At 41.8% G+C, this 27,807-nt stretch overlaps 1 protein-coding gene across 2 annotated transcripts; it reads left to right on the forward strand.

Annotated features, from left to right (window-relative positions):
* Positions 1-95: 95 nt before the first annotated feature.
* LOC118096321 (protein FAM13A-like) lies at positions 96-25,039 on the forward strand. Of its 2 annotated transcripts, XM_060274976.1 has the most exons (7): positions 96-1,342; positions 5,530-5,658; positions 8,345-8,504; positions 9,676-9,885; positions 12,289-12,472; positions 14,376-14,514; positions 15,537-25,039. In XM_060274976.1, exons 2-7 carry the CDS (start codon positions 5,629-5,631, stop codon positions 15,600-15,602), a joined length of 789 nt encoding a protein of 262 aa, XP_060130959.1. In that variant the 5' UTR covers positions 96-1,342; positions 5,530-5,628; the 3' UTR covers positions 15,603-25,039. The 2 variants fall into 2 exon arrangements, with proteins under 2 accessions (XP_060130959.1, XP_034993877.1); XM_035137986.2 differs by having other exon boundaries at positions 96-5,658.
* Positions 25,040-27,807: the final 2,768 nt, after the last annotated feature.

Raw genomic sequence — 27,807 nt, forward strand, 5'->3', positions numbered from 1 at the left:
AAATAAGACATCCCTTGAAAATAAGCCATAGTGTGTTTTTTTGAGGAAAAAATAAATATAAGACGTGTCTTATAATATGAGAAACACGGTATTAGGTCCATAAATTACCATATAGCATATATTCAACACAAAAACAGCGACAATTTGCTGTTGACAAAGGACAGCTGGACATACAAAGGCCCCCATTACCTTCAGTAGCTTAGGGCCTCATCAAACCTAAATCCGGCCCTGCACCAAACCATCGTAATTTCCTTACATAAAATATAACATTAACTTATAAACACACTAATGAAAGCTACAGACCTGTAGGATTACAAATATATTAAAATTCAGTAGTTATAAGCACAATGATGTCCATCCATTATCTTAAGCATACAATGGGCAAACAATTCAGTATAATCAAATATAATATCCTTGCGAAGTCAGAATTCTAAAGTAGTATTCTACAAAATTTTAAATAAGTTGGTATTAGAACCCCCTCAAAAGCTTACTGGGTCCCGAACATCAAATAATTCCACAGCTAAAGCCATCTGCTTTCTAGGGAAATTAGAAAACAGCCTTTTTTCCTGGGATGGAAATGCTTTTTTGGGGATGGAAATGCTTCAACCTGTACAAAGCATTCACATGACTTGTGGCCTGTTGCATTCCAGTGTTTTCAGAGTAATTCCCCCATGATTCTACCCACAAATTATCTGGAGTAGATATTCTGAGGAGAAATTATTCCAAGAGTGCTCTTGAGCTCATGTCCTGCTTGGAGGCTTCTAGAAACATTAGACTGCTGAACTGGAGCAACCTTCAGTCTGATTCTTTAGGACAAAATCCTATGTTCTTTTAAAAAATGTTTTCACTCAGCTCTTCTGCCTCAAAGGCTCCCAGAACAGCTGACACAGGATCCATAAAAGCAAGACAGTGGCCTGGTCCACATGTTGCACTAAGCTAAACTATGGCTCTAATGTGACTGCAAGAGTGTGCTGGGTCCCAGGGAGGAGATCATGGTTGAGTCGGTCCGTATTTTACTGCTGCATTGCACTGATCTAAGCAATGACTTGGCATAGCACAAGGGTGCTGAAACTTTTCCAGCCTGAGGATCCTATTCCTTCTGATCAACCTTCCAAGGATCACATGCCGGTGGTGAGCAGAAAAGTGAGTGGAGCCATGAATGTAATTTTTGCCTTTGTACAGAAGGCTAGTTTCTACACAAGCACATGCACCCCTCACTATCTTCCATGCAGGCAAGCAAGAAGCATTATCAGAGTTAAGGACACATTTGAGGTACGAATCAGGGCCAGCGAAGATTGTGGTTGGGAAGAATCCTGAGAGGCCTAGAAGGCCATGTTTTCAGGTACTATGCGCAGAAAGAATTCAGGGAACGCCTGGTGCTTCATCTCCATCTTGTGGCTCAAAGGAGAAGTGAATGAAATTGCAATTTTTTTTTTTTTTGCTATTTTACCTCTCTTACGAATAGCGCACTATACTCTTATACCATTCTAACAGCCATGGCTCCCCACCCCAAAGAATCCTGAGAACTCTAGTTTGAGGTGCTGATTTTTAAAAAAATTATAGGGCTTTTAAAAATTGAACTTTAAGAAAAGACAACAACAAAAAGAAATATAGTCAAGGAAGTCATACTAAACCACAATGAAACAAAGCAACAGCTTTATGCAGGAGGGGTGTGTGTAGCTGGTGGTCCAGGCAAACACAGCGTTCAGTAACACAAATAGATCTGAACAAAATAAAAAAAATTCCTTCCAGTAGCACCTTAGAGACCAACTAAGTTTGTTATTGGGACCCAGGTTGCGATGTGGGTTAAACCACAGAGTCTAGGGCTTGCTGATCAGAAGGTCGGCGGTTCGAATCCCTGCAACGGGGTGAGCCCCCGTTGCTCGGTCCCAGCTCCTGCCCACCTAGCAGTTCGAAAGCACATCAAAGTGCAAATAGGGACCGCTCCGGCGGGAAGGTAAACGGCATTTCCGTGCGCTGCTCTGGTTCGCCAGAAGCAGCTTTGTCATGCTGGCCACATGACCCGGAAGCTGTCTGCAGACAAACGCCGGCTCCCTTGGCCTATAGAGCGAGATGAGCGCCGCAACCCCAGAGTCGGACACGACTGGACCTGATGGTCAGGTGTTCCTTTACCTTTAAGTTTGTTATTGGTATGAGCTTTTGTGTGCATGATCTGTATATGGTATCCACTTATCTGAAAATCTTCCACTTGTGCTTGTTGAAGGTCATCTCATATGCTGGGAGTTGTTAGTTGTCATCTCATAAGGGTGCTGGGAGTTGTTAGAAGACCCTCCTCACAGAGCTACAATTCTCAGCACCCCTGGCAAACAGCAATTCCCAGGATTATTGGGGAGATTTTGCTGTTAAAGCGGTGTAAGGGTGTAAGAGTACTTTAAATATATGGTGTTGGTGTCTGTTTACAAGTCAAAAGTCAATCCTCCAATCAACTGTAGCAACATCACTCCGGTAATATCAGTAGCCACATTGGAATCTCCCAGAGAGGGTTTTTTTTTTTTTTTAATGAAAGGCAGTTAATTCTGAGTCTCTCAAGACAAAGAAGAATTTTCTTCCGCCTTCTGGAAGGAAAGTTTTCAGCTGCCTGCCTGCTTCATTGCGGCCTGCCAGGCTTAAATCGGCAGTGAGCTTCGGCACACCTTGTAAGGCACAAACTCTTTCTGGTGCATGGCAGTAGGGGCTGCTTCTCAGGCTTCCTACTCCCAGGGCCTGTTGGGTGGGGCCTGCCTTAGTCACAAGGAGTCACGAAATGGTGGCAGAACTAAGCACGGCTGACATCTAATCCACCTCACATCTAATCCACCTTGGGTTCTCCCTCTCCTTTTTGACCCAGTGATTTCCTGTCTTGTGGTATTGTGACTCGGCCTCCCCATTTTAGGCAGATTTTGGAAGTCCATAAGCTCTTAAACGAAAAGAAAAGGCTTTTCTTTTTTGTATCTTTTTCTGTTCCCGGCCCCACATCTCTCTTGAGGTGGCCATCTGTGATTTCTTCTCCCGTTCTTTCCGAAACTCGGCTTCTACCTTATCCCCCGCCTCCCCCCCCCCAGCCCTTTTGTATTCACTTTCTGCTTCCATAATTGCATTCCTCTCTTATACTCTTCATTTCTATTCCAAGTTTGTTTGATTGTTTATTAAATAAAACAACAACAATTTATTATTTAAACCCCACCCATCTGGCAATACAGCAATCTAAACATTAAAAGCCTCCCTAAACAGGGCTGCCTTCAGATGTCTTCTAAGAATCTGGTAGCTGTTTTTCTCTTTGACATCTGATGGGAGGGCGTTCCACAGGGCGGGCGCCACCACCGAGAAGGCCCTCTGCCTCGTTCCCTGCAACTTGGCTTCTCGCAACGTGGGAACCGCCAGAAGGCCCTCGGTACTGGACCTCAGTGTCCGGGCAGAACGATGGGGGTGGAGACGCTCCTTCAGGTATACTGGACCGAGGCCCTTTAGGGCTTTAAAGGTCAGCAACAACACTTTGAATTGTGCTCGGAAACGTACTGGGAGCCAATGTAGATATTTCAAGGCCATATGGCTGCTGCAGTTACTAAACACACACACACACACAGAGAGAGAGAGAGAGAGAGAGAGAGAGAAACCAAAACCGTTCTTCTCATTTCCTTCAGCCTCTCATCTGGCCCCCTCTCCCCTCAGTTGGAGGGCAGACCTTCCTTTCCTCTTCTAAACTTAGCTTTTCTGCCAACCACCTTAGCTCAACATGCAAGAGGTTGCCAGCGCTTCCTTTGCTCCAACCAAAAGGCTGCGGGGCACTGAGGCCTCACTGGAAGTGGCTCAAGGCCCCCATTTGAGCAGCACTGCTGTAAACCCTCTGGAAAGCCTCAGATTGCCATGTGGTATGAAGGGCTGCTTCTCAACAAACACAGGCCAGATACTGTCTTGGGCCTGTGGAACTAATAGTGCAGTTGTTTGGATACTAGCCGCTGTGTATGTTTTACGTGTTCACTTTTAGAGGAAACAAAAACTGATTTTCTAAAGGAGGTTTAACACTGGACAAAGCAATCTTAAACCATGGCAGAGTGACAGATGGACTGCTGTGTCCCAAACCCTAACGCTCACACCACTGAGGTGGAGTGGCTTTTTCCCACATCACCAAACACAGAACTATTTCACAGCTGGTAGGAGAGCTACCAGTGATAGCTTCCAGTTCCCTCTGTGCTGGCAAAGTCCCAGCAGGTGGTCTCCTCAACCTTATAATAATCCCCTCTAGAAACACGGATAAAAGGGTGAGGATAGCATCTCTTTTATGATTACATCTCTTTTATGAGTTCTGTATGCACCGTGCAGCCGTGTCAAAATGCACACGCCTCGGCTATTAAGCCCTTCCTGTTAGGTGGTATCAGTGTTGAGAAAAGATTTGTGAGAGATTGAGGTTCTATGGGAAAATATATTTCTGGCATCCAGGCTCCTATCTGGACTAGATGTTGCCAATCTTTTCTTTCTGTGGGCACTTCTGGAAATTTAAGAAATGTCATGGGCCCCACGCACACACCACAACCTGTGACGTTGGCTACAACAGAATTCTTCTTTCAAGCCTGATTTCAGTGGGGCAAAGGGACTCCAATGGCGTCAGGGAGGGCCTTTGTGTGCACATGTGAACCTGCAGTCACTGGATTGGAAACCCCTGGTCCGGGGAGTGGAATGGTGGCGACCTCATAGCTTTAAAAGTCTTAACTTATGAAAATCCAGATTCTGTGACAAAAGTTCTGCACCAGAAAAAGCAACCTGTATAAATCAAGCATGTAGTGCAAGTGTGCATTAGTTGTCCCATTTTAAAAATATTTTCTGCAAGCCATAGCATAGAACAATATTTTCCGCACAGAACCACATTCACACCTGAATTCTGCAAACAACATAAATGACACACAATAAAGCATGTGTTTGTATATTTTTCTATTTGCATAATTTAGTCTGCTTCCACTAACCATGGTGAGGAGAATTCAGGGCACAGAAATGATAAATCCTGGCTACTGGAAATCACACCAAGCCAGTCTTTGGCTTCCAGTATTTCACCAGATATTGCCTATTCACTTTTACAGTCCCACCCCCTCTGAATAAGAGCTAGAATATTACCAAGAAGAAAGGTGGGATACTCACAATTCGGCACACTATTCTGAACGCTATGACTCTCTAGTTTTCATCTGTAAGCAATGGTATCTCCTGGGTAAGAAGTGGTCTGGGTTGGCAGGAAGGAATAATCGGCAGCTCTGCTAGTTACTTCCCCGTGGAATGCATAAGCTGAATGTCAAGCAGGCTGTGAGCATGTCGGAAGTTATTCTGTGCTGTTTTGTGTGTGCGTGTGCGTGTGTGTTAGGCACTATGGTAACACCACTGGCTATGACACCTCAGTAACTTTTTGTAGCTACAGAGCTGACAGAGTAAAAATTATTGTTAGAGGAGGAAAAATAAACTAGATTATTTCATCTAGATCAGACTAAAGTAAGAATCTGCATGTAATGATACATTTATTCTAATGTACTGAATGGTTGCATGCAGAGTTGCTGAGAAGATGAAGATGACATGGATTGACCAAGGAACATGACATTTGTATCTTCTGACATTCGGCACAGTGGAACTTGATTGATCAGGCTTAGCATGGGAACAGGTGCCTCCATTTCGATCTGTGTAAGTGGAATGTTACTAGCTAATTGTTTCTAATTTGTGACTACATCTGAAAAAGCAAAATAGGTCTTTATTTTATCTCTGAAGATTTTTTTTTTTAAATGCAGAGACTGCCAGAATCAGAAATGCATTCCTGAATATTTGAAGGAGACTTCAGAGGTGTTTGTTTTGTTTTTATTTTATTTTATTTTATTACAAATCATGAACTTGCACTGTCAATTCAATCAGTGTTCTTGTTTTTTCTCCTGACTCCATTTTATTTTCCAACACCCTGATTGATTTCAAGCGTATTTACTTGGAAGCAAGCCCCTTTGATTTCAGTATGATTTGCTCTAAAAAACAACAACTAGTAAAACACAGTCGTTGAGATTCATATTTAATACTGCATTGAAGTGAATTCTGTCCCTACCTGGCTTAGGATGGCATGTGGGAGCTGAGGCTGGTGTTCATAATTCAAATGCAAATGGTCAAAGATGGATGTTCCAAGTTTTATTGCAATTATTCAGTGCTCAGTGGAGAGATTACATTGCAATTTCCCTGGCTCCCTTGAAAACAGGTGTATTTGTCAACAAGGGGTGGTGATCAACTAAGTTTTACTCTGAGCAGACCATTGAAATCAATGGACCTAACTTAGGTTAATTAATTGTTGTGGGTAAAACATGAGTAAAACTTTCTTGACTATCACCTCTGTTTGGGGAACTGCCAAATTAGATAGTTTCACCTGTAAATGCAAGCTTAACCAAGCTCTCACCCTCTTCCTAGTTAGATTAGGCCAAAGGCCCATCTAGTCCAGCATTCTGTTCTCACGGTGCCATTCTCCTGACTTGTGATTCCCAGAACCTGGTATTCAGAAGCTTACTGCCTCCAGCATTGGAGTTCACACATAGCTATCATGGTTAGTGGCTATTGATAGCCTGACCTTTCTTGAAAATCATGAAATTTAGAATTCCAGCAGCTATTATTTCCCAGACATAGCTGATACAGTTTGACTCTTCTTTCTGTTTAGAGCAGAGTAAACATTGCGGGTGGCGCTGTGGTCTAAAGTAAACCACAGAGCCTAGGGCTTGCCGATCGCGACAGGGTGAGCTCCTGTTCCTTGGGCCCTGCTCCTGCCAACCTAGCAGCTCAAAAGCACCCCCCCCAAATGCAAGTAGGTAAATAGGTACCGCTCCAGCAGGGAAGGTAAATGGCATTTCCATGCGCTGCTCTGGTTTGCCAGAAGCGGCTTAGTCATGCTGGCCACATGACCCGGAAGCTGTACTCCGGCTCCCTCGGCCAGTAAAGCGAGACGAGCGCCGCAACCCCAGAGTCGTCTGTGACTGGACCTAATGGTCAGGGGTCCCTTTACCTTTACCTTTAAAACACAATTAATTCAGTGGGATTCACTCCAAAGTAAAGGTACAAAAGATTGCAGTCTTAAGGCTGTCCATTTCTAGCAGGAATTATATCTCTGCATATTTTTGTCATGGCAACAGAAGTAAACAATCCAGCAGAGGGCATAATTTTACTCAGTTCCGCTGTTATGATCTGTAGAGCAAGAAGAGTATTATGTAAATGACACTAGAGTATTTTGGCCTGAAAGGAATATATAAATAGATGTTTTCAATTTATCAACATTATAAATACTAGCTAATAAGAAAGATCAAGATGTATTAAATTCAGGGTGAGATTTCCAATGTTGATTAATACATGATATTTAACTTACATCTCAGCTACTCACTTTTAGGTAATCTGTGTGATTTTATCTGTTTTAAAATAGCTCCTACTTGTGGCTTTTGGAAAAATTACAAAAAAGTCAAAATTGTATTTCCTTCCTTCCTTCCTTGGAAGAGATCATATTCAAAGCCAATAATCCATTATTTATGCAGAGGTTCCTTTGTACATTAGGAAGAGTAGCCTTTGCTGAAAACCTGCATCATGAAGAATGGATTGTGACTATTTTAGTTTATAATGCAGCTGCAATTTTCTAAAACCTGTAATAAATAAAAATATTAAAATGTTTATTATTATTATTAATTATTATTTAAAAACTTAGTAAAGTTGAGGCATCTGTAAAACTGCCAGTCCTATGTGCAGCTTCTGGGTATTTTGAAGATATTTGGGCATTCTATCAGGCTATAAAGGAACTGCAGATCCTCCCTCTCAGTTTTGCTGAGGAACCAGAAACCTTTAGCTACTCCTTTTCTTGAACTCTGTCCCTTCAACTGGTCATTGCAAGAACCTCACAACTAAAAACTAATGTTTGTCTCATTTCCTCCCTTATCCCTCCCAATCCTTTTTGTGTCATGTCTTTGAGAAGTCAAGACATTTGGCATGGTAGATAAAATCTTAGTCTAATCACTTGGATTTTGATACACTGGTGGTATACAGAACAAACCAATAACTAGAAAAACCAAAGTTTGGAATTATTTGGACGGGAATCTTCTTTCTGACTCAAGTTGCTTTAAAAGGCAATAATGGGAGCAGTGGGAACCTTTGATTTTGCTCTGCTGGCAGAACCAAATTGTCATTGCCAATTTGAGATTCCCCCCCTCCCAATATTTTGTATGAATACAATACATTTTAACCCCATCCCCACAAAAAGCTTTCCAAGCTCATTAGATCTCTTCTGGTTTTTCAGACAATTTCTTTTGCATCAATGGTGCAAAGAGGCCTCAAGAAGGTGTTGCATTTCTTTCTGTTTGTGCAGCAATCGTTATCCTCTGTAGAAATTAAGTACTGTAGAAATAAAGTTGGACCACAACCTCAGAGAACTTTTGGCATTCCTCTTGACTACTCTGCCCAAGATGAAACTCAATATCCTGTTCCTCCCATTGTCAAGCACTTGGTGGGATATTTAGAAGAGTTTGGTAAGTTCATTATCTTTAGCTGAACTTTGTCAGAATGGTTTTGTTCCTTTCAATAAAAATGCTGAGCTCTACACTGAATTTCTGTGGGTTCCTGATCTGGTTAGGAAGCAGCATTTGAAGTGGGGATTTCATGTGACCTGTGGCTCCCTCCAGAACAATTATGACATCATTGATCCTGTGCTCTGCTTCAGGCTTCTGATGAGGGCATGCACAGTGTGACCTAAGAAGGTATGTGTGCATCAGGTGAAGTGTCTATGGTGACATCAATCCTGGGCATGCCCAAAGGCACTTTCTGGGTTCTGAAACAGAGGGTGATATCCAATATTAGTCATACTCTGCTTAGGTTCATTAAAATCAAAAGACAAAAGTCAATTGCTTTCATTAGTGAATCCCAACTCTTTTCTCTACCATTGACACATCTTTAAAGAAAATGTTTGGAGTTTTTTTTTTTTTTGCAGAGTTACCTTCTTTTCCTAGGGATATGAGAGAAATCTCAGAAAATTTCCCAATAAGAATGTCTTCTGAGAATTTTTGTTTCAACCCATTTTTTGGGGTGAGTGGGTGAGAGAGAACACAAAATATGTTCTTGGTAACAGACATCTGCCTTACCTCTAGCCATACCATATATTCTTTGCAAATAAGCACTTGTAAAATAATAAAGCAGAAGTTAAGAATAGCAACAAATGATTTTCATGTAGGTAACCTGAAGGAATAGTTATGCAAATTTGTTAGGTACAGAGCGAAGTACCATATTAGAACTGACACCTGGCCTCCCATTGATTTTGACATATCTGGATTGTGCATTTATTCACTAATATTCATAATGTTAAGACACTGAAATGATAAAGTGTTTTAGTGCCATGTACTTCTCATATTACTTAAAGAAAATGTTTTCTTGCTTACAAAGATTAACTATGCTGATTAACTACCAGGTTGTTTAGTTTTGTTGCCATGACAAAAGCATACCCAGAAACCATTCTTACCATAGATGAACAAATTTAGAGATACAGTCATGCATCTGAGATAGTATGTGAGGAAGCAGGTGTTCCCCCCCCCCCTACTTTTTTGGTATTTTTTCAAATCCTAGTGTTCCCACAACCCCCTCCTTCTGCATGGATGTTAGTATGAAAATAAATTTGCTGTTACTATAGGATGTTGCCTATTTCAATAGGTCTGAATCACAAAGGCCTATTTCGGATCAGTGGCTCAGTGACCAAAATCAAAGCGCTGAAGCAGAAGTATGACCAAGGAGAAGAGGTGGATCTTGTTAACGAAGGAGATGTCAATTCTATTGCCAGCCTACTTAAACTCTTCCTGAATGAGCTCCCAGTTGCTGTTCTCCCTGACAACCTGTGCGCCAATATTTTAGCTACTTTTGAAGGTAAAACAAGTACATATTTTTGTTCAAGTGAGCGTGTTGCCACATCTTGGAAAGATACACGTGCAAAGGTTCTTGATCAGGGAGAGGGTTGAAATGGATGATACATATATTTTGGTCTATTCTGTAATTAGAAGCCAGTCTGTCAAACATGACAAACGTCAAACATGAATGAAGGCGTTTGACCTTGGGCATAAGAGGTGCTGAACAAACTCAGAGAATGATGAACACTACGTGGATCTGCTCAAGATTGCAGAATATTCTATTCTGTTCTGTTCTGTTCTGTTCTATAATGGTTTGTGGCCATTGGCATCAATTTGTGTACACTGACTTGCTGTCAGCCTCTTCATCAAGCTTTAAAATTCTTTATCTATATCCTCTTGTGTTCCCCCTTCTTACCCTTTTCACTTCTTCCATGCCTCTCAAACTCACATGTTAATTAACTGCAGGTTGTTCTGCTCTCATCCCTGTGCTTTCAGCTAAATCACTACATACGCCTGGAAAGGTTTTTCCATCTCTGCTCATCAGACCACATTCCTCTTTTCCAATAACCCTCAAGACAAACTTCATTTAGCAAAATCTTTTTGGTATTTCCTAACACCAGTTTGGGGCTGATCTACTTATGCAGAGAAATCATGCAACTTCCTGGAACCTAGTTCAGACTGCAAGTGAGGATTGCATGTTTACATGCTTTCCTAGGTTAAAAAAGCCCCAAACAAAACAGAAAACCTCCAACCCTCTCTCCCTGTGTGGTGATGTCAAGAAGGAGGGTTCTAGATTTCTCCATTCTGAGGACTCCTCCCCCCAACAAATAGGGGAGCATCTCCCACCAGCAGTTTGAAGTGGTGCAAGTCCCAGAAGCCCACTCTGTATGTGCAGATCTTACCTTCCAAGTCCCGGACTGCAGAATCCGGGACCGGCAGCCGTGTGACACCGGAAGTTGCGTTGACGTAACTTCCGGTGTCGCTTTGCCCTTCTATGGGCACCAAAAATGGCCGCTGCCGGCTTCGAAAGTCGCTTGTACGCATGTCAGGAAGTGCGTCGACGCAACTTCCGGTGTCGCTCCGCCCATCTATGGGCACAAAAAATGGTCGCTGCCGACACCGGAAGTCGCTTCTATGCACTTCCGGACATGCGTAGATGCGAATTTTGAAGCCGGCGGTGGCCATTTTTTGTGTCCATAGAAGGGCAAATTGGAAAGAAAAAAAATGGCCGCCGGCAGGAGAAAATAACGGAGAAAAACAGGAGACGAAGTGATACGGGGGACCACCGGGAAAAGATAAGTAAAAACGGGGGTTTCCTGGGGAAAACGGGGTACTTGGCAGCTATGGTGCAGATTGTGTGGGAATGTTCAGGGATGTGGATGAGGAGATATTGTTTAATATGTCCTCTCCCCGCTTGTGCTAGCAAGCACCAAACTTTAGCAGAGTAAAAACATTCCCCTTTTGCAAAATGCACAGCAGAAAAGCGTTTGCGCAGGCTTGATTTAAGCCTGTAAAATAAAGTGTATTTTCCTGGTATTTTCCCCTTTATCCCTCTTAAAAGAAAAGACACGACACAATGTTCTTAAAAGTATGAAAGATGTTTACTTACAATTTTCCTAAGATACAGCATACTCAAGAGGTAGATTTGTTTAGGTAAAGGTGATATATACATGTGAAGTTCACTTATAAGAAGTGAGACTCCATCTCATCTCTCTCTAGGCTGGAGGCCTTGAGAGAGAGTAACCTCACTAGATGTTGAGTCCTTGAAGTGAAGTGGTCCAAGAGTCCATGAGTAAGAGTAAGAGTCCAAGAGAGGGAAATGGCTTCTGGCTTCTGAATTTATCTACCGCCTTTCCCATCTAATTAGCATGTGGAGGAACAGGAAACTAGGCTTAGTCATGTGTTCCTCCTCAGTCCTCCAAGTGGACTATCTAGGGATTGTTGTGACTTGACTGCATTTAACCCTTTGCATCCCACAGATTGGCCATCATTTGTTTCTCTCCTACCCACTGACTGTCTCTGTGTCCATTCCTGCTATTCATGATCATTGATCACAAACATTTGTCCTTTCTCAGTTTTGTCGGTGTAACATAGAGTTGGGTTTGCGTGTTACAAAGAAGCTGCAATAGTGGAAGCCGAGGTGGTTTGTGCACCTTGCACTTTCTGCAAAACGGGAACTTACATGTCTCTCCCATGGGGAGAATTTCAAGAGCATGTGATGCTCATACACCTCATTGTTGCACAGGATGTCACTCATGTTTATGCTGTTAATGCTTCTCTGCCACCCATCCAGGCAGTGGCCATCTTACCTCAGTACAAAACACCTTGCACATGCTTGATACTCAGTAAGTATGAAACACTATCAATAATAACTACAACTTATGCTAACCTTAGTTAATGATTAACATTTAATTCTTCACAGATAATAAAAACTACATGGCAGAATGCACAAGATGTCTAAAAAGGCTATTAAGCAGCCTACCGAAAGCCCACTATAGCCTTTTCCATTTCCTTATTAGATTTCTGGTCAAAGTGGCAGCATATAGCGATGTGAATCACATGACAATGGAGAACCTCGCAATTGTTTTTGGCCCCGCCCTTTTCCGGTAAGATGTTGTTATGATTGCTGTATAATGTGTAAGTTCCCTTTTCCTGTGATATAACTTTCCTGGCTACATTCCTTTAGTCTCCAGGCCAGGGCTTGGATGTTCCCTCTAAGAAGCCCTCAACCTTTCTTAGATATGTTATGTCTAGAAATGCATGCAAGAGAGAAGGATTCTAGCCTAGTTGAGATACTGATTTTCCATTTACAGGGAGTTGTTCCCACAAGGGAGCTTTCAAACTTATTTCACTGCCTGAAGTGGGATAGCTAGGGATCATGGGAGTTGTAGGCCAAAACATCTGGAGGGCCGCAGTTTGGGGATGCCTGGTTTACGCAAATGTTTTTGCTGGTTGTGTATGCTGGTCCCGAGGGTAACATGCTTAAACTGACTTAAAATGCAAGTGTCCTCTTAATTTCCATGTGCCTTATAAGTTTGTAAGTAATGGCAGAATTATTTTTTCATGGCAGTTTGTTCGCCATGTTCAGTCTTGGAGCTCCTCCAGATGTCCTTTTTATTGTGCATTCATGATGATGTGTGTTCATCAGGGCTGCTATGCACAATTCTGCTTTAATTACTGTTTTTGCTTGCAGAAGTTTTAGGGCATATGTACTGCTTTAGTTTCCATGCATCAGTGCATGTCCCATAACTTCTAACTGAAATCCTGTAACTTTCCATACCACAAATGTTCTGGTTTATTTATTTATTTTATCCCGCAATTGTCATGCTATAGTGCAAGAATGTCCCTCTAAATGGCCGTATATTGGGGGAGCATTGCGGAACAACTTACAAAGTAGAAATTATGTGTGGCTGGTGCAGTCCACCACCACTGTTGCAGTCCAATGACATGCTGCAGAGTACACCTGCAAAATAGAAAATTAAAGAAGAAACACACATGGAGGAGACCTTGGTCCAACTAAAATCAGAGTTACCAAACTGCATCTACTGTACTTTGAAAGTGGCCGCCCAGAGTGGCTGGGGAAACCCAGCCAGATAGGTGGGGTATAAATAATAAATTATTATTAGTATTATTATTCCTTGACATTTTCCCCTCTGTGGCTATCCGCTCTCCCAGCCTGTCTGCTGGGGGCCTTGACTGCATTAAATTATCACTTAATTACAGTGAGTGACAATTTAATATTCAGCTTCAGAATTTATATGGGCCTGAGAGGATGCACAGCATTAGACTATGAAGTATGCCACCATTTTACAACCCTCTTTTGATGTACCATAACTTACATAGCCTTCATAATTACACCAATAATAGCTTTATTGAATTAACAGCAGGACCAAACACCCAAATATTTTTAATGTCTGGATTAAACAGAAACTTACTGTTTACAGTATCATTAAAAATGAATGAATCTCTTCCCCACCACCACAACATTTGCATTTTCCATTAGAGAACATCATTGGCCATGTTATATATAATGCACACGCTGTGTGCATGCTGTGATCTTTAGTTTCTTGCAACATTCGGATGACTTTAGCATGGAGTTACCAGATTTTATCCAGATATTTTAATAACAGTTTTATTATACATAGAAATAACTATTGCCAAAGCAGGATAGCAAGCACAATTCCTAACAATAATTCAGGTTAGAAGTATGCCACATCAAATATGTATTGACTTGTTAACAAGCGCAGAAAAAGCTTCTTTCTTTTTCTCTCCCTCTCCTTATGCCAAGTTCAGCAAAAATTGCCACTGTTCTCACACAAGTGTGTGTGATAAATGCACATTTATCTTTTCATTTCCTCCTTTTATAAAACATAGTGGCAAGCACTTAAAACATTTATGTTCTGTAAGTTCCTTTCTAATGACCACCAGACTGGGTGGTTGATGATTCATAGAGCTAGACTATGAGGACCATTAAACTGATGGCATTCCATTTTCTTTTTTCCTTTTCAGAATACCTTGCAGCCCCTCGGCTCCTGAAAAACAAACCGTATGCAATGCCATTCTCCTACATTTTCTTCAGCACCATGAGGAACTATTTGCGGACTGCCCTGACACTCATTTCTCACTGACAGAGGCAGGTGACCCTCAGGTAAGGAGCTATTAAGGGCGACTGCGTCAACAGATAATTTCTCATTAACTCCTAGGTATGTATTTCTCTCAACTTCATTGTGAAGTCACCCCATGGTCAATGCTTGCTTAATCAGTAGCACAGCGAGTGCAGGTGAGAAGCTTGATAATTTCCCCTGCCAAAGAATACAAATAATCAACTTTAAAGAGAATGTTGTTTAAGCTGAAGGCGCTAATAAATTGTCCCAGGGCAAGTGAGTTCAAATCTTTTTTTGGGGTCTAGTTTCATGTAAGAATCTTAAATACAGTGCACTTTATAACTATGATATATCTGGTTTAATAGTGGAATGATGTATATTATGTTGTAATTACATAATCAGTCAAAATGAAAAACTATATATTGTGTGGTGGGGGAAAGCTTTTAAAAACTAGGGGAAAGGGTTCCAGCCTTGTCTTTTTATTGACAAGCTGATTTTCTAGGTGTAAAGATGTTTTTAGGAGAAGCGGCCATTCAAACATAGAGTCCTTTACCTGTATAAGAGGTACAGTCAAGAGACAGTTTTACCATTTGATAAGCTGTTTGTGTGAACTCAGCTGCAATGCAGTTTCGATTCTGGGGGTTAATGACAGAGGACATATATGCTGCTAATATATGGTGAAGGGGGGTGGGGAAAAAATTATTTCCAGTAGCACCTTAGAGACCAACTAAGTTTGTTATTGGAATGAGCTTTTGTGTGCATGCACACTTCTTCAGATACCTTCAGAAGTGTGCATGCACATGAAAGCTCATTCCAATAACAAACTTAGTTGGTCTCTAAGGAATTTTTTTTATTTTGTTTCGACTAGGGCAGACCAACACGGCTACCTACCTGTAACTAGGGGTTGAAAATGACCCTTTGATCTCTCTTGCACAATTATATATCTATTATAAAGAATAGGTTATTAAAAGTTTTCAACGTAACATCACTCTGCTCCATCTCCCCACTTTCCCTCTTATTTCCGCCTCACCATCCCATTCCAATCATTTGTACGCTTTCCCCACAGATTCTCTCCCCTGCCCCACTGTCCCAAGGGCCGACACAACAGACAGAGGAAATCCATCATCCATAATGTATGCGACAAGCAACCTCAGACTGGCTGGCCCCTTCCCTCCACTTGGTGTCAGTATTGCGTTTTTGAATCTCACTGTTCCACTTGGTGGCAACTGGCTGGATTCTGATTCACAGTTTTCAAGGTCTTTTTTTTTTTACAGTTTGCCCCTTCTTCTGTTCACATGTACAGCAATGTCATCATGACTGATTTATAACAAGTCAAGGGAAATGTTTGGATAATCAGATGCTTGGGTACATAGGTGTGCAAATTTATATCCTTAATGAAAACACTGAAATGCAAAGAACATTCAGACAATGAAGCATTAGGAACATGAGCTAAATGCCCCTCCGTAGCTCCTGTAATGGGGGAGCTGTAAGACTCTGCAAGGGCTTCCTCTCAAGGAAAGGCCTTTTCGAAGCCTCACCACTGGGCAGGAAGAGCCTGGCAAACTCCACAAGGACTTCCAGAATGCCTCCCTCTTGCTGAGAGGGAGGCATTCCGGAGAGCTTTGCCACTGCCCCTATCAGCCCCTAGGGATGGGGAGGACTAGTTGCAATCAAAATAGGGGGTGAATCAGTTCCTACTCTACCTCCTATTTCCAACTATATGTGATTATTCCTTAGTAGCATCTATAACTTTGGCCCACTCATTGATTTGACACGTGAAATGACTTTTAAAACAAACAGTTAAATGTGCATAGGCAGTATCATGCCAAACGCACAAATCCTATTGCTAACAAAAGTGTCTGACCTCTGTTGATAATATTACTATAGCTATTGAGGGGTGGGTGGGTATGTATGTGTATCACAACAAACGGCTCTTCCCCTTTTTTTCTGAAGGATGGATTCAAGGCTGGGCCTTTGGATGTTGATAAATCTTGCCCCATCCCTTTGAAAACTCTTTGGGGATGACTGTCAAATCCCTGACATGTTTTTGGTTATAGGATGGTTACTGCCATGCTCTGTCAGTTAAATGTTACTAGCTGCACTTTCCCCCTTGTTTCTGGAAGGCTAATGCTGTAGGCTGTAGTGTGATTCTCTCTCTCTAGATGCTGTTGTTTGCCATCTGTCTCTCGTTTGTTCCAAGAGGACAAATTACTCTAGGTTCTGTGCTAATCCAAAGCAATAGGCAGTAACATTTCTACTCCCCTCCACAAAATCTCTCCAGCCATCTAGAACGATGCACAATTGGAATAGTTTCCACTGATAATACCTTCGGAGTTTAGGAAAATTGTTTCACAAAGAGAAGCAAACAAAGCTCGGGTGAATTTCCACTGTGACTCTGCAAGAGATGTCATTATATCCCCGTTGTCTTTATTTCTCGGTGTTCTGAAAGCACCTAGGAATTAAGTGCTCTTGAGTATGTGAGAAAGGGGAACTTGAGTGCAGTTTCTCACATGTGCATGCTTAAGTGTCTGGAGACAGAGCTCTGCAGAGAATGACACATTGCAGGCACATTTTGCTACTGGTCAGCACCCCTCCAAGAAACCTTGGGTGACGGCTGTGGGCTGGGCCAGCAAATGTCAAACTCTGAGTCATTTCCAGAGCTGTTTTCTACCCCATTGCTTTTCACTTGCTTACCTCTCCCTCCCTCCCACTTCTTTCCTTCAACCCATTCCCATTTTTCCAAAGATTCCCTTCATCCACCCCCACTCCTACTTTGTGCTTCCCAACAGAAGATACAAGCTGCCTCCCACAGGGTCAGGCTTTTCCGCCACCCTATTGACTTCAAATCTGCCCAACACAGGCAGAAGCTTTGCCTCTGGTGGAAACTGTCTCCATTTAATGGGAGAGGCCAGCCATTGAACTAGAAACCTGCAAGCTGTGGTCCCTCCTATTTTCTGCTGGGGCTTCTCCTCTTGCTCCTAGAATAGAGGCTGCAGTTGGTGTGGATCGGATTCTGACAGCGAAAGGTCAGCACAGCTGAACCATGCCTGTCCACACCACCTTTCCCTTCCATCTTCTACTGTTTTAAATGGATTCTCTTTTCTCCTAACTGATTTCACACACACACACACACACACACACACACACACACACACACACACACACCTGTTTATTTATCCAGTGGGTGTCATGTTAATTTTATACCCCGGGTGCCAGATTCCGTTAGGCTCCCCCTGCAGACACGCACACACTCTTTTCTTGTTCCAAAATACGGAGCCGTATTTGGAAGAATGCAAGAAGCCAGATATGGAGGCAGTCAAAATTAATTTCTCCCTTCCCCTCCCGCACTGCCAATCTCTGGGAACAAAATGAATAGCTTTGACTTAGAATCCTTTTCACTGGTCAGGTTGAGTGGAACCTTCTAAAAATAACAATATATTCTATTTTGCTGCTGCTGTAACTACTGCACAAATTCTTTTATCAACACAGTTAATATTTGCATATTTCTCTTAGGAAATATAACAAGGAGTCTGCCAACTCCATCGAGCAAAGGGAATATTTTCTGAATTCAGCCGCTTTTTTATAATCATTATTTCTGCTTCAAGTCTGACCTTCACATCCCTCAACACGAAATCCATGTCAGTAAAGTCCCTGTTATTTGATCTTACATTTACAGGTGCTGCCTTTGCATAGAGCAGTACTAGACATTGCAAAATAAATAAATAAAATAAATCAACAACCACCAAAAAACCAACAGCACCCCACCCCCCGGCTGAGTTTTCCTCTTCCTCTCTTTGGGATTTGGCCTGCCTCATTCTGGATGTTGTTGGTTTGAGTGTTTCTCTGCCCCTGATAGTCCTGTAGAAATCGGGACATGTGGTAAATGGGAGCAGATGTTATAGAGCGGGGCAGGGGAGGAGGAAGAACTTGGCATGGGGCTGCTCTTTTTGGCAGTAGCAGCTCTGTATTTTGTAACATCTAGGTACAAACACACACTGGTTCCACTTGGCTTGGTCCCATGAGGCTGTTTTATGTGTGTGGATACTGCAGCCTCCCACACAAAGCCAGTGGCACAAGTCTTTCTCAGGTGACTTCAGTCTCAGTGGTACAGATAAATAACAGCTTGTGGGCAGATACCTAGCAGCCCACCAACCCCTTTACAATATACCTCTGGTTGGTCTCTCTGATCTTCTAATGGGGCCTTTCTGATACGAAAAATGACGGGATGCAATTTTATAGCATCTTGCAAGCAGGCCTTTTCAGTAGTGGCACCACTCTCTGGAACATAAACCATGTGATGTTCATGTGGTAGCAGTACCTTCTGAAGACCCATCAATTTATGCAGGCTTTCTCTGGCCTGTAAGCTTCATTGCACTGCTCCATTTTACTGATGTATTATTTGCTTTTATTGATATGTTTTTTTTGTATTTTGGTTAACTGTTGTAATATAGATCTTTTAAGGATCTTACTGTTTCATGTGAGCTGTTTAGAAACGTCACTCATTAACTGGCACATAGATATTATAAATAAAAATGAATAATATGGGCTGAAATATTTGTGGACTGTGTAAGTGTGTGTGTGTGTAAATATTCTCTGGGAGAGGTAGAATTCACCAGGAGTTTGGGTGAGGGCAAACAATAATTTTCTCAGAAAACTCTCTCCTGAAAAATATTGGCTCACATCATCTTGAATGAACCTCTGTTGTTAGTTCATATTGGTGAACTGCATAATCGTATATGTAGCCTGTGTGTGTACATGTGCCCAGTTTTGATGGAAATATAGAACTACACTCATATATATATATATATCTCCATACCTTGGTGGAGGAAGTGTCTCCTCCCAGCTGAAGGGATCAGTGCCTGCATTTTCCTTCTACAGTCATACCTTGGGTTAAGTATGCTTCAGGTTGAGTACTTTCAAGTTAAGTACTCTGCGGACCCGTCTGGAATGGATTAATCCACTTTCCATTACTTTCAATGGGAAAGTTCACTTCAGGTTAAGTACGCTTCAGGTTAAGTACGGACTTATGGAACCAATTAAGTACTTAACCTGAGGTACCACTGTACAGTTCTTCCACATGCCATATACCCTCTTCAATACCTAAGGAGGCCCTGAGCATCTGCTGTGGAATCCTTGCACATAGCAAAGCCAGCATGTACACTCAGGACATGTGGGTCACTGACCAGGCCCCTTTGGGCCTCATCATTTTCCTGCACGAAGTGACCCCACCTAGCACTCTGCCACAGATGTCCATTAGAAGAGACCAGTAATGGGTAAGCAAGCTGTTTTGAAGGGAAACTTCTCTGCCGTTTGTGGAATGCCTAATCAGGAACCACAGGGCTCCGGCAATCTAGTAAGCACTGCAATAGGATGTATTTATGTAGTTATTTACCGTGAATTCTGCGATATGTTTAAAAAATGAATATGTAACAGATATTGCTAATAGTTCCACTTGTGAAGCCCTTCTGATGTTGCTGACCCAGACTGAAAGCCACAACAGTCATTTTGTCAGATATCGGAGAAAGAACCTAAGCGTCTTCTGGTTGCTAAGGCAACGCAAGAGTACATTCCCCTCTCTTTTATCTCCTTTAGCAAATTTCGTTCTTTTAGCTTCAAGACTAGCCTAAGATCAAAAGTAGTCTCTTCATTATGTACCACTGAGATAGCTGCTTCTAAGGCAAATTAACTGTTAAGTTGAAGTGTGTTGCAACCTGAAATACTTTTTGTTTTGTTTTGTTTTGTTTGGAGGAAGGCCATTGACTCTGGAGTGACTTGCTGGAGGAGATAAGATTAAGCCAAAGCAGAGAAATTTCAAAGCACATTACAAGGATAATCTCTATTTGCAAAATATTCCAAAAGGGCAAAAGAATTAACATTTCTTAAAAAGACCCCTCCACTCAATGCTGAAAAGCATTCCTCTGTCTACACACACACAGTTCTTGTACAGTGGTAACTTGGGTTACAGACGCTTCAAGTTACAGATGCCACTCACCCAGAAATAGTACCTCGGGTTAAGAACTTTCCTTCAGGATGAGAACAGAAATTGCACAGCGGCGGCAGTGCGGCGGCAGCAACGGAAGGTCCCATTAGCTAAAGTGGTACCTCAGGTTAAGAACAGTTTCAGGTTAAGAACAGACCTCCAGAACTAATTAAGTTCTTAATCCAAGGTACCACTGTACACAGTTTGGAATAGTGTGTGTGTGTATGAGAGAGAGAGAGATTTGTTATACTTCATTTCCTTGGAATTCTCGGAATGTTTCAGATAGCAAGAGCTGTTTGAAAGTGGAATGGTCTCCCTCGGGAGGTTGTGGACTCTCCTTCCTTGGAGGTTTTTAAGCAGAGGTTAAAAGATGGCCATCTTCTATGGATGCTTTGGCAGATATTCCTGCATTGCAGGAGGTTGGACAAGATGGTCCTTGGGTTCCCTCCCAACTCTACAATTCTATGATTGTAATTGCATTTGTTCACTCTAAATTTGCTTGGCCTGTGCCCAGGATATATGTAAGAACCCCTCCTTCCATGTGAATTTCTTCTACATCTGAATTCACAAGGGAAACCCTTTTGCCTTCACCAGGGTACCCAACATTTCGGAATAGGTGGAGGATCTGGGTACAAAGCCAAAGCCCATAGACCAGTGATGGCCAAACTTGGCCCTCCAGCTGTTTTTTTAAAAATCATTTTTATACGTTTTACAAGAAAAAACAAACATATAAACAAGAAAAAACAAACAAACATGTATACTTCTTATAAAATCATAATTTCTCTTAAACAGCGATATCTGACTTCCCCCAATTCCCCCCATCTGAATTTCATATCAAATCATCTTTGGCAGTTCTAAAGATCAAAACTTAAATCTAAAATTTATTCTAGAAGTTATACCTATTTCCTACATTTACACCGATAGCCTCCTTCCACTTCCCTAAGGGGTATTAAATATTGCAATAATTTTTAAAATATAACTTAAATTTCTTCCAATCTTCTTCCACCTCCCCTTCTTCCTGGTCACGAAGTCTTTCAGTCAGTTCTGCAAGTTCCATAAAGTCTATCATCTTCATTTGCCAGTCATCTATAGATGGTAAATCTTGACTCTTTCAATTCTTAGCAAGTAGTAGCCTCGCAGCAGTTGTGGCATACAAAAAGAATGTAATATCCCCTACTATTCCCAGTAAAAAGGCTTCTGGTTTCTTAATAAAAGTGTCTTTCAACACTTTTTTCAGGTCATTATAAATCTTTTCCCAGAAGTCTTTTACTTTGGGGCACGTCCACCACATGTGGTAAAAGGTTCCTTCTTTTTCTTTACATTTCCAACATTTGTTATCAGATGTACAATACATTTTTGCAAGTTTTACAGATGTTAGATACCATCTGTACATCATTTTCATCATATTTTCTCTCAATACAGTATATACAGTAAACTTAATTCCTTTTCCCCACAACCTCTCCCAATCTTCAAACATAATATTGTGTCCCACATCTTTTTAATCATTACTGATTTCACCTGTTCATCCTTCGTATGACACTCCAACAACAAATTCTACATCTTTGAAAGATTTTTAAACTTTGCATCTAACACTTCCGTTTCCAATCTGGATTTATCTGTTTGGAAACCGATGTTATTATCAATCTTAAACATCTTAAACATTTCATTAATTTCAATCAAAATACTTTATTCGACCGATAGTCAGAAAGAAAAACATTTCTCAATACAATATAAAAATATAAAACTTGAAGGCATCAGAGGGATACATAAATGAAGTATGACCGCGCTACTGAACCTCCTACAGGTAACCCACATCAAGACATTCGATTATACGTTTCCGACACTTAAGTGCCAGGAAGAGGAATTTAGCCACCGAGAAGGTTATTTTCCCAGTGGGCTTGTTTAGCAAATATGCTGCCTGCCGTTGTCTTAATTAATTTGATGATATTGTAACCTATTATTTAACTTATCTTTGAGCTGATCATAATGGCCCTCCAGCTGTTTTGGGACTACAACTCCCATCATCCCTAGCTAACAGGACCAGTGGTCAGGGATGATGGGAATTGTAGTCCCAAAACAGCTGGAGAGCCAAGTTTGGCCATCACTGCCACAGACAATGCTCTCTGTTTACATCCAGTGCCCAGCTATGTGTTTACTAGTCTCCTGCCAGCAAACAAGACCACACACACATCAGTGTAATATACTGTAGAGTTACAGTTGTCTGTAAGAACTGAATGTAAGAACAGATAATTCATGATCTGTGGCCGCGTTAGACCACATGTATAACACATACATAAACAGTACATTGTTTAAAGAATTAGGCAGCTAGAATGTGTTCTAGAAACAATTTATCCCATTTGACATGGGAATGCTGAGATTGAAGTTTCAATTCTAGTCCCACTTATTAGGATTAAATCCCATTGACTTCAAATGGATGTCTGAATAGACCCTGTTAACATTATGCTAGGATATGAAACCGTAGTTTGATCCTGGATTGTTTAAACAAGCCACAGTTCCCTGAGTTAGGGCGCCACAAGGAACTGTGGAACAGATGCTTCCATTTTCCTTTGGCACATGAGAAGAAGGGGGAATTAATTTTTCAGGGCCTCCTTTCCTTCCACACAGACATGAATTAGTCCATCAATGATATAAATGAATAAGGGAGATTGAAGCAAGTTCATTTTATTTTCTGTGGTAGTTTCTAGGAGCAGAGGGAATGCAAATTGTTTCAGATTATTCATTTGCTCCAAAGAGTCAGCATAGTGTGATTAGAGTATTGGACAAGGAATGGAGAGAACTGCTTATGAAGCTCTCACTTAGTGACCTTGAGCCACTCAACATCTCTCCACCAAAATGATGCACGGAGTGCTATGAAGAAAAAGATGGAGGACAGGAAAAGCCATGGATACCGTCTTGAGTGCCTTAGAACAAGGGTAATTACATAACTTATCTTTCATATAAAACCTACATATATGCTGTTTAAATTTTGATGTAACATTTTCTATGTTGGCCACCTGAATGAGTTGAGGCTGCTCATGTGCCCCCTTTCACTCCAAAGTTTTGTTTTGGAGATTGTTTAATTGTATCAGAGCTTTGGAATCAAAGAAAAAGAATATTAAATTGAACAATGGAGAAAACTAGCTTGAAATGCTTTCTGAAACATTCAGAACATCACTTTAGGAGGCCTTCAGGAGAGTGGGCCACAATGGACAATTTTTCTTCACAGTGCTACACAGCGTGGAACAAACTTAGAAGTCAGCATTCAAACTAGTGATATTCAACGCAAATGCATTTTAAGGCTGAATCTAGGTAGCCATTGTGGTGCCGTTCAGATGCTGTTGGACTCCAACTCCCATCAGCCTCAGACAGCATGGCCAATGGAGAGGGTTGATAGGAGTCCAACAGCAATTGGTGAGATTAAATGCATTCAAGAAAGACCACTCAACCTGCTTTTGTCCACTTTCAGTGCTCGAGCGCTCTTGCTTTTCTTCAGGGAATCGGTTAAACTTTTAGAACCATTATCACCTTACTAACAAATTGCTCAGTAGCCTTGTTAATTGAACAGCACCACAGTGCATTGGCATGCACTGCGACTCTTTGTTGGAGCCATGGTGTAACTCTGCACAAAGGACCATCATTAGCCTTGGGTTTAGCATTTGTCACCCGGCAGAGCTGCGGGATTGACTAGCCCAGCCAACAAGCTCCCAGTTGACAAACTTTTCAGAACAGTATCGTTAGATTAAACAGTTCAACCACTCTCCTTTTCAAAGGGAGAAGATAAGGTCTGTGTGAACATGTGTGTATGTCAGGAAGCTGTGGAGTTTGGTCAGAGGATAGTAATATGTGAAAAAAGAGAACGAATGCAGAAAGGGCACCACTAATAAATAATCCATTAATTTTCATGGGCATTGATGTTAGTAAATAACTATTCCTTGAGATGGACCAGGCAGGCATTTCATAATTATGACCTGTTGAGATCTGAGGGTCCCCCCCCTTGCAATCAAGTGGCATATAAATTTTATGAATAAATTTATAAATAAAATTGCTGGTTGTTGTAATCCAGCTCAGCTATTTGTGTCTGTAAATACTGCTGCATTTAACCATGGGCAAGACTGCAGCTTTCCTTTGTTTCCAACTTTTTGATCCATTCCATTTTAAGACAGAAATGGTAGATGAGAGCTATTTTTCATGTACTTATCTCTGCCTTCAAGTTAATCCGCTGTTACTAGTCCTGAGCCCTTTGGTTTCCATAGAAACTGCCGCAGCCTCCAACTGTGCAGCCCTCAGAGACTTAATTGCATTCCAAGTTTCATAAACTTTCTATTAACCTTCGCCTGGCAGACACATGCGTGTTGCAAGATAATGAGCTGAATTAATAGTCCAATATGATGGATTTGATTTTTCTCTCAACAGCAACCGGCCCCTCAAATATCCTTTTTTGGGGGTGGGGGTGTCAATGAATATTATCTGTAAATAACTGCTGTGCCACCATTACTGATGGTTTGCTTGTTGTTTGCAAAATGTCAGACATAAATGAAAGCAATCCCATCGGCATTCAGAAAATGGCCTCCAGTTGGCTAGCTAGTTGTCGTCTGTCCCCCCCCCCCCGGCGCGCTTTTAAAATACGCTGCTGCGGCTAGAATTTCTGGCACAAGCTGCATGCACTTCCCACATTTAAGGCACACTCCACCCCCACCCCCCCCAAAAAATTCTGGGAACTGTAGTTTACCCCTCACAGAGTTACAATTTCCAGCACTTAACAAAGAACAGTTCCCAGGATTCTTTGGTGGAAGTCGTGATTTAAGTATATGGTGTGTACAGAGCTGTATTCTTAAGGCACACTTATGGCTTCAAGGAAACCTAAGAAAGATAAGTTTTTAAAAAATGTCTATGAGGAGATTAGAAATGTATAACAGATTTCTCAGCTTCCTAACAAATCTAAAAATCTAAAAGTTTCCTCATGGGGAATCACAGTTTAGGTATGTTGTACAGATAGGTAAACGTAAAGGGACCCCTGACAGTTAAGTCCAGTCGCTGACGACTGGGGTTGCGGTGCTCATCTCGCTTTACTGGCTGAGGGAGCTGGCGTACAGTGGCCAGCATGACTAAGCCGCTTCTGGCAAAACCAGAGCAGCGCACGGCAACACCGTTTACCTTCCCACCGGAGTGGTACCTATTTATCTACTTGCACTGCATGCTTTTGAACTGCTAGGTTGGAAGGAGCAGGGACCGAACAATGGGAGCTCACCCCATTGTGGGGATTCGAACCACCAACCTTCTGATCGGCAAGCCCTAGGCTCTGTGGTTTAACCCACAGCGCCACCTGCATCCCGATGTTGTACAGATAGAAAGCATCTGTTTCCAGGCCATCCCTGCCCCAATTTCTGATGGTGGTAGAACTTCCAAGAAGGTCCTTTCTGCCAGTCTTAACACCTTGATTCAAAAAGTTACCTGGTCAATTATTCTTTTTGAGCAGTGAAGGAGTGTGTAAATACCTCCTGCAAGGGAAATAGCATAGGAATTTTTGGAGTTAGCAAATATGGGGCAGCCATGCAGGGAAGATCTACCACTGACAACCTCTCCTTTTTCAGATTTAAGTTTTCACCCTACACTGCCCACACAATTTCAAAGTTGTTCCCTGAAACCATGTAGAATAGAAACTTGGAGACAGAAGATTTGCAGGCTGTCAAATTCAACATCAGTTTGAATGGTTTGTCCTGAAACTCAAAGATAAAAATTGTTTGCGAGTTCCTCCCGCCACCCCTGCATAAGAGCACCTGCTTTGAGAGGTCCAATGTGACATAGAAAAGCAGCACAGGGGAGTGCTTAACCCTTGCCCTCTGTTTTCCCCCTGCAATTCCCCCCCCCCAATGTATTTCCTGATTATTTGCAAGGAACTCTGTGAAGTGTATGGATCAGCTAGGGAAGGGAAAATTAGTGGGCAGCAGGAGAAAGGTTTAGCATCCTTTTTAATGCATGCACACACAGCTTCTCTGTTCTGAGCTCCCCAACAATCATTTTTCCTTGCTGAACTGGCTGTCAGGATTGTGGTATACATGTTAGTCATCCCAATATGTTTTGAATGCATTTGGCTGGGACAATTAAACAGAACACAGACACCAGAAACATTGATCCATCTACAAAGCAGGCATCTGCTCACACCTAACGCAGATGCAAATGTGTACCTGCGTCAGATACTTCTTCACAAACTGGCTGGCTGTGTCTTTTCAGTGCCAGATGGAGAAATGCAAACTGGGCCACTAAGCTCTTTTACACCACTTGTTGCACATCATTAGAAATGGTTGTGTGTGTTTTTTTAAAAAACTATCTATCTATCTATCTATCTATCTATCTACACCCATGATTTCTTCATGCCCAGCAAGACTACATATGAACGTTTGAGTCCCCAATCATTCAACCTTGTGACCTGAACAAAACAGCCTTGTTACTTTTGGCTGTTCTCAAGATGACCTATTGCATCAAACCAGCTTATGTCAAAGCACATTTGTGTTTTTCCCCTTATACAGTAATTCTCAAGAGGCAAGGAGCCTAGTTCCCACAGTCCCTCCATCAAAGCCAAAGAAAAGAAAAAATAATTTTGGTTAGATAAGGAAAGATAGAAATAGGTTTAGTTTTTTTGCCCACCTCCTCTGTGCCCTATTAGAAGTTATTTTCCTGGTTACTCTATGAGGCAAAGCATTCTGCTGATCACTGTCAGGATTAAATTCTTCAAAGATGGGCACAAACTAAAAATACTACATTCTAATGTTTTTCATTAAAGGCACAAACTTAAAGAATCTCTTCTACTTAACATTATAGAACAGAGAGGATGAAAGTGAGCATTAGGGCCTTTCTCTTTTCTTTTTGAATAGCACATCAATACCCTTAGCTGAAGACTCTGGGAAATTCTCAGCTCTAGTCATTGGAATGTGAACTATTCCATGGGCCCTCCAATTTTAATGTTAGCTAGCGGCACCATCCATGCAGTTCATCTTCCTGGTTTCTGTATAAATTTATCCATGTGGCCAAGTATACATATTTTCCAAAAATGTATATTATCTTCACAAAAGGGTACCGTCAGGTGGAGGGCAGGGGCAGAATGACTTCTATGCTCTAGGAAGCAGGGCCAGTGAGGGAGATGGCCTTGGGAGACAGGGTTTAGCCTGGGTGATGGGGGTGGTCAGACAGAAGGCTGTATTCAATCCAAACCTGAGGTTCCCTACCCCTTTCATAGATGCGGGTGGTGCTGTGGTCTTGGGGTTGCCAATTAGAAGGTCAGCGGTTCGAATCTCCACAACGGAGTGAGCTCCCATTGCTCTGTCCCAGCTCCTGCCAACTTAGCAGTTCGAAAGCACGC

The sequence above is a fragment of the Zootoca vivipara genome, chromosome 5 (assembly GCF_963506605.1).
Source record: "Zootoca vivipara chromosome 5, rZooViv1.1, whole genome shotgun sequence".
Taxonomy (NCBI): Eukaryota; Metazoa; Chordata; class Lepidosauria; order Squamata; family Lacertidae; genus Zootoca; species Zootoca vivipara.

Coding starts and splice junctions, on each gene's coding strand:
- LOC118096321 (XM_035137986.2), top strand. CDS start 5,629: ATGGGAACAGGTGCCTCCATTTCGATCTGT. Junction 9,886..12,288: donor TATTTTAGCTACTTTTGAAG/GTAAAACAAGTA, acceptor AATTCTTCACAG/ATAATAAAAACTACATGGCA. Junction 12,473..14,375: donor TTTGGCCCCGCCCTTTTCCG/GTAAGATGTTGT, acceptor TTTCCTTTTCAG/AATACCTTGCAGCCCCTCGG.